At 31.8% G+C, this 11865-nt stretch overlaps 1 protein-coding gene across 3 annotated transcripts; it reads left to right on the forward strand.

The window, feature by feature from the left end:
• Positions 1 to 2213: 2213 nt before the first annotated feature.
• Positions 2214 to 8896, forward strand: LOC145037246 (DNA (cytosine-5)-methyltransferase DRM2-like). 3 transcript variants are annotated; one of them, XM_078985867.1, is made up of 12 exons: positions 2214 to 2320; positions 2478 to 2530; positions 2670 to 2731; positions 3043 to 3086; positions 4136 to 4273; positions 4372 to 4471; positions 4548 to 4594; positions 4702 to 4881; positions 5563 to 5662; positions 5763 to 5848; positions 6884 to 7615; positions 8327 to 8896. In XM_078985867.1, exons 4-12 carry the CDS (start codon positions 3084 to 3086, stop codon positions 8756 to 8758), a joined length of 1818 nt encoding a protein of 605 aa, XP_078841993.1. In that variant the 5' UTR covers positions 2214 to 2320; positions 2478 to 2530; positions 2670 to 2731; positions 3043 to 3083; the 3' UTR covers positions 8759 to 8896. The 3 variants fall into 3 exon arrangements, with proteins under 3 accessions (XP_078841993.1, XP_078841992.1, XP_078841994.1); XM_078985866.1 differs by having other exon boundaries at positions 2673 to 2731; XM_078985868.1 differs by lacking the exon at positions 2670 to 2731.
• Positions 8897 to 11865: the final 2969 nt, after the last annotated feature.

Genomic DNA, 11865 nt, shown 5'->3' on the forward strand with positions numbered 1-11865 from the left:
GGACTAAACTTTAGATTTTCGGAAACCACAAGAACCATTTTTGAAGTTTTGTATATATATATATATATATATATATATATATATATATATATATATATATATATATAATTTTCAGAAAATTAGTTTCTTTATAAATTACCAAATTCAAGTACTCACCGTCTAGGTTGAGTATTTGCTACTCCATAGTCGACCAACTTAGATCTGTCTAACAACTTTAATAACATTATTTTCCACACATCATATTATTGAAATATGAAACTTTATGCACATTCAAAATCACTTGGATATAATAAAGCTTGTAATTTTACATTGAATTTCATTACCCATTTTTATGGAAAATGAGTTTTGCTATTGTTGTTATTTTTCATTGAAATTGATACCTTAAATAATGTTTAATTTAGAAATAAGTTACATCCTTTATGGGCTTAGTCTCTCTTTATACTCTCTTGTTCTTATATTAATTAGAAAATAGAAACTAGTTTACTCTAATAAATGAAAGTTTTATTTATTTATTTATTTATTTTTTTTGCCACATGTTACACTCTCATTCAATTTGTCAAATGTTATTTTATGGTTATTTTGAATAATTTTTTTCCGCATGTCATTCTATGCATTTTTCTATTTTATTAAATTTAATATAATATTTTAATATAATTATTACAATAAATATACTAATAAATGGATATTAATTCATTAACGAACTTACCTTTTAATTTCAAAATTCCCAAATTAATGCACATTAGTTTTTTTTATTTATTAAAATTATTTGTTTAAATTTAAAAGATAAAAAACATTTTAATTATAATAATTAATTATTTTTCTTATTTTCTTATAAATTCAGAGTTCTCAAACATTTTGACCTTATATATATATATATATATATATATATATATATATATATATATATATATATATATATATTTCATGGGTCTCACAATTAGTATATAATGAAAGAGCGTGTGTAGTTGTATGATCAATAGAAACTAATATGTAATGAAAGAGGATGTGTAGTTGTACGATCCATCGATATTAACATCTCAAATATCTGCCAAGAAAAAAAATTGAAAAGTTGGTCCTTATAGTTTGCAATTTTCTTTTGATCCGATCCAACAATCTTCTAAATTGCGGTTTTGACCGTTTGGGGTAGTCTTATTGCGAATTTGATCCCATCTAACTTGACAATGCTGATTTACCTCTTTGATCTATCTTTTACATTTCAATATTTATTATTATTATTATTATTATTATTATTATTATTATTATTATTATTAAAAACAAAGGCCTGCATACGACCTACTCACACAATAACCTCCTCATCAAAATAAAAGAACAGAACGTTCACCCTTATTCTTCTCTCCTCCACCATCTCAAGCTTCCATTGATGACTCTGCCACCCCTATTGTTTTCCACTAAAGAGACTATTGAACACATCACCCTTCCTTTTGACTTCTTTGACAACATTGAATTATGTTATGTCGATGCATGCCAACATATAGCTCCCTTACTCCCTCCATTTTTGTCTTTACAACTATGTCATCAAATCCTCTAATGGTAGCTCTCACCCACCTCTTCATCCCCAACATTTATCTATAGTCAAACGATCACTTTCAACACCTAAATTCTTCCAATCCTCTACCATTGCTTATAGATGATCCTTAAGGTTTTAGGAATTTCCAATGATGTTTCTAGGATGTTTTAGTATCAGCAAGATAACATATCTTAGTCAGCTCTCCACTCTTTTTAGTGTCTCTCACATTGCCATCGGCTCATTCATGAAGAGTTATCTTGATTTTAGCATAAAACATTGTCTAATTTCATCAATTACAGTTTCAAGAGGTAGTAAATAAATCAAAGGAAGTTGATATATGGTAGAGGTGATTCTCTTAGTGTGGTGATGGTGGTTTCCGGCAACGACAAATATATGTAGAGTGGTGGTGTGGTGAGTAGGAAAATAGAATAAGAAGATGACATTTGAAGAAGAGGGTGGTATGGGTAGTATTATTATGTGGGCCTTTGTATTTTGTATTTAGTGATAATAAAAAATATAATAAAAAGTCAAATGGATAAATCAATCTTTTCAAATTTTACAATCGTCAATCAAACTTGACCAAAACCGCAATTTAAAAACTCATTGGACTAAACCGGAAAAATGGCAAACCACAGGACCAATTTTGCAATTTTGTCCGAGAAAAGGAGTATTAAATATGCTTCTCCCGTTACAAAAACATTTCGTCAAAGGGGCTCTTCACGAAGCTCCCTTGCGAATCTCTTTCTCTCCCCTAATCGGCGAAGGGGCCAGAATCAGAAACTCGGAACATGTGTAAATAAGCATTTACTTGCTTTGTCCTGTATTGATTGAATCAATTTTCCCAATTTCTCCTTTTCAATTACTGATATGTAGTTGCCAGCCAACGACGAATTCCCCCAATTTTTGTTTCACCCGTTTGATTATTTTTTTTCAATTTTTCATGTATCAGGAAGTGCATTTCGGATATTAGCTTCAAAATCGTTTGGATTTTAGGCTAATCTGGTAAGTTATGTTCAAATTAGTTTAATTCTCTGTTTACTTTCAATGTTGGTTGTTGCGCATCACCCGAATTCGATCATTTGAAGCTTTAATCGTTTTCTTTGAGAATTAAGTGTTTGATGATTTGTCGGTGGTTTCAAAGCAGATAACTTGAAGCTGACTAGGGTTTTCATTCTGTGAAATCTCGAATTTTAGGTTAACTAGGTGAGAATGTACGATTTTTGCGTGATAAAGGCACAATCTTTTTTTTTTTTTTTTTTTTACATTGTGTGATAAAGCACTTGCTTTCTTTTTAAACTGGGATTTTATAACTATTTAAAACCCTTTTAACTTCTGTAAGTGAGGCTTTTCCTGATGTTTACTTACAGAAGCAATTTATAGAGTTTATTAGAATAGCTATAATCTATATTCTAATAAACATATTGAAGTAGCAATTATTGCATGACTCTGTTTTTAAATAATTGTATGTTATAAAGATTGCTCTAATTTTTGTATTCAATTTTCTTTTTGAACAGATTGAGGGATTTACTTGTGCAAGACTAAAGATTATATTGAAATGGTACTACTTTTTGATACCATCTTTTGTATTGTTTATTTTCAACAATTGACAAAAATGACCATAAAAAATGAAAGATTTAATCGAAATGACCGAGTTTTTTTTTTTTTTTTTTTTTTTTTTTTTTTTTTTTTTTTTTAATGTTTTGGAAAAATGGTCTGAATGGGTCATTCTGAACTTTACTTCATGTTAAAAGTATTTTCTGATAAAAAAGCACTATTTTGTAATTTAAAAAAAAAAAATCCGAAATCTGATGAACATTTTTGAAATTTCGAAAAGATGTTTTGTTTTTTTTACTGAATCTAACAAAAAGTTAAAAAAACGTAGCAAATAGGAAGTAGATACAATACAAAGGGATTAAAGGGTGATAGAAAGAAATGAAAATAACATACTTTTGTATTATCTCATCCTACTTTCATTTCTTTTTATCATATCATTGATCTTTCAATTTCTTTGAAAAAACTACCAAAATATACTCTCAATTTATAGAAAAATCCACCCGATTATAGAGAAATTGTACTCCTTTTCATTTAGGCTAAATACAATAAATAGCAACATACTTCTATTTATTTATGTATTATAGCATCCTACTTTTGTTTCTTTCTATTACAACATTACGTTTTCATTTAAGGATTTAACTTTGAAAATTTTATCCAATTATAAAAGTAAAAATTAGGGTTTTATGCAGAAAAGTATTATTTTAGGAAACTTTTTTGATAAAGTCCTAAATTTTTTATTTGAACAGAAAAGTCCCGAGTATTTAATATTTTGCCTAAACTAACAAAAAAATCCTTATTCTTTTAACAGGAAACAACAGATTATCATGTAAAATTAAATAATCAGGACTTTTCTGTTCAAAATAAAATTTAGTACTTTCTCATAAACTTTCAAAAAATAATGAGACTTTTCTGTTCAAACGTCATCTATTCTCATGTTTTGCTTAGATATGAATAAACAAAAGTAGAATGCAACAATAAGCAAATAGACTAAAATACATTGTTATTTATTCCATATAATAATTTTTTTTTTTTTTTTTTTTAAAACTTTTATAGGATGGGAATGCTTCTGGTGAGGAGTATGAAAATATTGATTGGAATACAGATGATGAACTTGAAATCCAAAACATAACTCCTTCATCTCATTCAACTTTAGCAACTCTCAATGCACAAACTATTGTTAGTAATGGAGAGGTAAATCATTTTCTTACCTAATATTTTATGCCATTTTTTTATTAAATCTCATAAATTAAATCCCTTTTTCACTAAACTTCTTATTTTTTCATCTCAAGGCAAGCTCATCTTCAGGCCCTTCAAACTCCAATTTGTTTCAACATTTTCTTGGCATGGGGTTTTCTGAACAATCAATTGCAAAAGCAATTAAAGAAAATGGTATATAATTTAAATGCTATAAACATATAATATATATATTTTTTATATATAAATTTTGATTGATTGATATGTGTAGGGGAGGCGAATACAGAATCAATACTTGAATCTCTACTTACATACTCAGTAAGCTTTGTTTTTGCTTTCTTATTCTGTTTAATGTGAGAGGAAAAAAAAGAAGGGCAAATCTGTCAAAAAGAAACAGACATAATGGTATACTAATATTTTTACAGGTTCTTGAAGTTGAAGATTCTCCTGATGAATTAAACTCATGTCATCTCAATTCTCCTCAACAACAAGAACAACAACAATGTGTAGAAAATGGTGAATTGTCATCAGATTATGATGAGAGCCTTTGTGATGATCTCTCTGAGTCTGATGACAGCAGTTGGTCTGGTGGTAGTGAAGTAGCTGTAAGTTAAATTCTTGCCACGTCATCATTTAGACAGAATATGACAATGTTATACTGTGTTTGACATACATTGAAACTGATATCATTGAGACTGATATCAATTAGACAAAAAATTGCATTGCAACTTTCTGTCCAACCAAAAAAAGTTGGACAGTTTTAGAGTTGTTTGTGCAAAAGACGTAAATACCCTCTCCATTTAATATTCCAAAATAGTCTATAAAGCTGTCTGGTGAAGTCTAGTCATCATTTAGACAGAATACGATAATGTTATACTGTGTTTGACATACATTGAGACTGTGTTTTATACTGTGTTTGACATACATTGAGACTGTGTTTGACATATATTGAAACTTACATCAAGATAAAAGTTGCAACTCTATGTGCAACCAAAAAAGGTGGAAAAAAAGTTGCAACAGTTTTAAACTTGTTTGTGCAAAAGACGTAAATACCCTCATGTATTATTCCAAAATAGTCTATAAAGTTGTTTGGTGAAGTCTAGTCTAGTCTGGTTCCATCAACATAGCTTTATGAGCTGTCAAAGGTTGCTTTATTGGTGTCTAGTCCTTTTCGTTAATTTGTTTGGACAAAATTACCCCTTTTTTTTTTTTTTTTTTTGTTTAAATTAAAAATGCTTTTTGAAATTGTCAAAGAATCTTGATGTATGAAAATCTATGTTGAACAGAATAATACCAGTTCTTTACCTAAACATGAGAAATCATTATTATCCTTAGCAAATATGGGGTATAGCATAGAGGAGGCTTCAGCAGCCATGGAGAGATGTGGTAAGTAGATTTTTTTTAAAAAATATTTTTTTAAGAAAGTTTACTTTTTTAATTATTAAATGGTATAAACCAAATAACGACTGACTGTTTTTCGTTATAGGGCCGGAAGCTTCTATTGTAGAACTAACTGATTTTATCTGTGCTGCCCAAATGGCAAAAACAGAAGACGTATTTTTTGAGGAAGAGGTATTTATTCAACTCCTGAAACTAAAAAAAAAAAAATTATTTTAAAGGGGGGTTATTTTGACATATTTATGGTACAGTTTGAGTTATATTTTATTGGTCGTGAGTCGAACAACAAAAGTTAAAAAGTTGCTAATAAAGAAAAAAAAAAACTTTAAAATGTTTACAAATTATGACCTCCTAAATAGATTAAAAAAAAAAAAAGGCTAAATGCACTTTTATGTAACAATGTTTCACATTTTTTCCAATTTATGCAACAAAGTGGTTTTGAGTTTTCTATGATATACATGCAATGCAACAATGTTTGTTTTAGGTTGTATAACGTTTTACTGGTAACTTGTGTAACGGGTTGAAACATGGTTTTACTGGTAAAATTTGTAAACGAAATAAAACATTGTTGCATAGCAACAATTGGTAAAAAATGAAAACCTTGTTGCATAAGTTAATAAAATTAAATATTATTGCAAAAAAAGAATATGGAAGTTTTTTGCATAAAATTCGTGATTATTATAATAGTTTTATTTTATATTCTCCAATAAATAAAGTTTTTTTTTGTTACTTGTTACATTTTCTTTTAATCGTCAAATATCATTTTATGGTTATTTTTAATTAATTTTTTTCCACATCATTTTATGAGTTATTTTTAATTATTTTATTAAAATTTAACATAATATTTTAATATAATAATTGCAATAAACGTAGTAATAAATAGATATCAATTTTATTAATAACTTACCATTTAATTTCAAAATTATCAAAATTAAAGCTTATTACTAATTTACCATTTAATTTCAAAAACATTTTTAATAATTCATTATTTTTTTATTTTCTTATAAGTTCAAAGTTCTCGAATATTTTGATTTTTATATTTAAATTTTTTTTAAAAATTAATCTCCTTCTCCTTATCTTTATCTTCCTATAAAAAAGTAGTTATTTTACTACACTTTTAATTAATGTACTTTTAATTAATGTACATTAAAAGTGTCGCTACTTAATAAATTTTATTAGTCTTCATTTTCATTATGCATCTGATTTCAGAAACCGAAGCTCCCACTTCGCGTCAATGGCGATTTCAAGAAGCGAAAATTATACGACCTCGAGATATGGAAAACCAAGAAGCGAAAGGGGATTCTATCCGAAGAAGACGAAGGTCTCCGTCTTCCAAATCCGATGATCGGATTCGGAGTCCCAACCGACACACACGTCATCACTCACAGAGTCCTCCCCGACGCCGCCATCGGACCTCCATTCTTCTACTACGAAAACGTAGCCCTAGCTCCAAAAGGCGTCTGGGACACCATCTCTCGCTTCCTATACGACGTCGAACCGGAATTCGTCGATTCAAAGTACTTCTGCGCCGCCGCTAGAAAACGCGGGTACGTTCACAACCTTCCGATTAAAAACCGATTCCCGCTTCTTCCTCTTCCTCCTCGCACTGTAAACGACGCGCTGCCATTGACGAAGAGGTGGTGGCCGGAGTGGGATAAGCGAACGAAGCTGAACTGTTTGCAAACGGTGATTGGAAGTGCGAAATTGACTGATAGGATCAGGAAAGCGCTTGAAAAATGGGGGGATAATCCACCTGTGCATGTTCAGAAGTTTGTTCTTGAGCAATGTCGGAAGTGGAACTTGGTTTGGGTTGGGAAGAACAAGGTGGCGCCATTAGAGCCTGATGAAGTTGAAATGCTGTTAGGGTTTCCGAGGAATCATACCAGAGGAGGAGGGATTAGTAGAACAGATAGATACAAATCACTTGGCAACTCGTTTCAGGTAATAATTAGTTAATTACCTTTTATTATTTTTGAGGTTATGTTAAATTAAAGAAATAACATATCTTTCTATTATGACATTGTGTATGAAAATCCAAAACCCAGTTATAATAGTGTCATACTCGAATATAAATCAATTTTCACTGTTATAACTGGGTAGACTCTAATGAGAAATATTGAAAATTTTGTACTTTTTTTAAAAAAACACTACTGTTATGAGTGCGATTGGTTGCAAAAATTTTTTCTTAGTTTTCCATCTAAATTTTCAAATGAAAATGAATTTTTTTTCTTAGTTTTCCATGTAAATTTTCAAATGAAAACGAAAATTTTGAAAACGCGGAGATTTGGTTTTCAAAATTTTCCAAGAAAATGAAAATGAACATTTTCTGTTTTTCAAATTGTATGTAAATTAGAATAGTGAAAACAGTTATCTACAAACAAACACATCGTTTTTCAATAAAATGTCTGATTTTACACCCTTGTATTGTATATACTTCCATTTTACTATGTTTCTTTTAACTTTTTGTTAGATTTAGTAAAAAAATATATATATTTCTCAAAGCGTAAGATCTTATATTTTCAAAGTACCTGAATATACGTTGCTAAAAGACATGTTCCCAAACCGTGTTAAATAACAAAAGAAATCTAAAAAAATAAATAACAGAATGATATTATCATATACACAAACAAAAGGTTTATATTTTGTCTACAGGTAGACACAGTAGCATATCATCTATCAGTACTAAAAGACAAATTCCCAAACGGAATCAACATGCTATCACTCTTCTCCGGAATCGGTGGTGCCGAAGTTGCACTCCACAGGCTCGGAATCCCGCTAAAAAACGTGGTCTCGGTTGAAATCTCGGAAGCAAACCGTGACATTGTGAGAAGCTGGTGGGAACAAACAAACCAAAAAGGGAATCTGATTCACTTAGCCGACGTGCAACAACTAAACGGAGACCGGCTCGAGCAGTTCATGGGGTCGTTCGGTGGGTTCGACCTCATTGTGGGTGGCAGTCCGTGTAATAATCTAGCCGGGAGTAATCGGGTGAGCCGGGATGGGCTTGAAGGGGAACACTCGTCGTTGTTTTATGATTATTTTAGGATCTTGGATATAGTTAAGTGTATTATGAATAATAAATAGGGAAAATAAAGCATCATCATTGTATCATGATGTGTTGTGGTAGGGTTTATTGACTTTTTGGAATCAATAATTTGTGATTTGTACTAGAGATGATTATAATGTAATTCTGTTGCAAATGCAGCAGGGTGCTTGCTTAAATTATTGTTAGGTGTCCTTTGGTTGGTAGAATGTTTTGAATGGAATTGAAATTTGTTAAGGAATTGGATTCTATCAGGAATTGCAATTCAATTCTATATTTTGTTTGGTTGGTAGGGATGAAATTTGAATCTAATTTTATATTATGTTTGGTTGGTAGAAAATGAAACTAAAATAATATAAAATAACAAGATTTCATTTTGTTTTTGGTTTTTTTACTTTGTTTTATTATTTATATGTAAAAATATATTATATAAATTATAAATTTAGTAAGTGATGGTGATGGCGCCAATGATGTTGATGGTGGAAATAGTGATGATGACGACGAAGGTGATAGTGGATAGTAGTAGAGGTAATGGTGGTGGTGGTAGTAATTGTGATGGTGATTGTAGCAGTCATGAGGAGTGGTGGAGGTGGTGGGTGGTGTAGTGATGGAGGTGGTAGTGGTGGTAGTAACGGTGGCGGTGAAGGTGTCGGTGTTGGTGGCTTAGGTGATGACGGTGGTGGTGGCAGTGATGATATGGTCACGGTGGTGAGTGATGGTGGAGGTGGAAGGTAGTGTGGTGGTAGAGGTGGTGATGGTTGAGAGTGATGGTGTTGGGTGGTTGTGGCGATGGTGGGTGGTTGTAGAGGTGGTGTGTAACGAGTGGTAACGATGGTGATGTGTGGTGGTAGAGGAGGTGGTGGTCGTGACAAAGGTAGTGATAAGATGGTGGGTAGCGGTGGTTGTGGTGGAGGTGATGGTACTAGTAAGTGGAGGGTGGTGGTAACGGAGGTACCAATGGTGGTGATGGTGTGTAGCGGTGGTGTGGGTGGTCGGTATTGGAGGAGGTGGAGCTGGCGGCGATATATATGTTTCATACGTAGTGTTTAAAGTAAAATGTGTAATATGGTAACATTCAACATTCTTATTTAAACGAAATTTTAAATCCTTAAGTTTTTGAATGAAATTTATTTTCTCTCATTGGAAGAAAAATTTGACTCATTTAGGAATCCAATTCATTTTGAAAGCTTGAACTAAACAAAGTAAAGTGATGGAATTAAATTCCAATTCTATCTAATTCCAATGGATTCCAACGAACCAAACAACACATTAGTCGTTATTTTCTTGGAATATGCTTTTGAAAATAAAATTAATATTTAACTAGAACGCTAAAAACAAAAAAATCCAATGTAGTATTAGACCATACGGTTAACTAAGCACGAGACCGCCTGTGGCATACGTGGCCACAAACCACGAGCACACCGTCTTAATGTGTCATGAGTTGTGGTCTTTGCATTTCGTGATGGCTATGATGGGAGTGGATGACCAATGAGAATCTTGTTTGCCAATTCGATCGGTCAACCGTTGTATTTTTGAAGTTATTATTATTATTATTATTATTATTATTATTATTATTATTATTTTATATTCAAACTCATTACCTATATAAGAGTACATTGCACTAACGGTCCTATGGTTTAGAGTAATTTGCACGTTTGATCCCTAACTTATTTATTTAACTCGGAAAATCTTTATTGTTTGTTTTTGTTACATGTTTGATCTCTGTCTTACCTAAAAAATCTATTTTATCATTGATTTTTTTAATTTATTTAAATAAATACACCCCAACCCTATCCCCTCACCTTATCTTACATACCCCACAATTTTCCCTATTTAAATAATAATATTTTTAGGTAAGACATGGACCAAACGCGTAACAGAAACAAAAAGTGGTGACCAAGTGCGTAACAAAAAAGAAATAGTAAGGACCTTCCGAGTTAAAAAAATAAGTTAAGGACCAAACGTGAAAATTACTCTAAACCATAGGACCGTTTGTGTAATTTACTCTAAATATAATACATAAACCTCACTTTTCATCAAATTTTACACTTTATTTCTAAAACAAAAAGACATGGACTTCTTTAAGAATTTTGACTCGGATAATGACGGAGAATTCATCTCGACCTTCTTCAACGTTGTATAACATATTTACGATGAATAAAGTTCGAATGTTGCGTGTTCAAGAGAGTTCGTCAAGCCTCACACAACTTATTGGTACGTGATTACTTTGCCGATAATTTATTTTTACAATTAAAGATGCGTTCGAATGTTGTTTCCGTCTTAATAAAGCTATATTTTTACGTATTAGTAATGCTTAAGAGGTCCGTTATGATTTTTTAAACAAAAACTCGATGCTAGAAGAAGAATGAGCTTTAGTAGTATACAAAAATATGCGGTTGCACATAGGTATTTGGGATATCGTATAACCTTTGATACATCCGAGAGTACTTGAAAATATCCGAAAGGATAGCAGTTGAGTTTGTAGATTGGTTTTGTGTATGTATGTATGGGTTTTCCACAAAGGATATTTGTGTAAACCTACTCCACGCGATATTGAGATTGTAACAACGTATTTTTCAAAACAAAAATTTTATTTTTGTCACAACCATTTTCACATAAATATTTCCAAAAACATCCAACGATAATTATCAAAACATATCGTATCCCAAGATTACAAAAATCAAATCCTTTCTCTAGTGTGTACGAATCACGCCGGCGCCTTCCCACGGTTCTCGCTAGTACCTAAAACACATAACACAACAACTGTAAGCATAAATGCTTAGTGAGTTCCCCAAAATACCACTTACACACATACGCCCTTCCAGGTCATGACCTTCCGGTCCATGTGTCTCAGGGGACTTCCGTCCCAACTCGGTAAACCTTCCGGCCCTACCCGTGTCGACCTTCCGGCCCATACTCCCTGACCTTCCGGTCTACATCATAATGCCTTCTGGCCCATAACATAATGCCTTCCGGCCCATATCAAGCATAACATACAAAACTGGTAACTAATCACGTACAATGCATATGTCTTAGAGCATACCAGACCTTCCGGTCACATAGGTACCCTTCCAGGTACAATATAGTGAGAAGACTCACCTCATATGTCTCGGTAAATCACTGACTCGGTAGAAATACGATCTAGCCT

This window comes from Lactuca saligna, chromosome 3, assembly GCF_052625555.1.
Source record: "Lactuca saligna cultivar CGN05327 chromosome 3, ASM5262555v1, whole genome shotgun sequence".
NCBI lineage: Eukaryota > Viridiplantae > Streptophyta > Magnoliopsida > Asterales > Asteraceae > Lactuca > Lactuca saligna.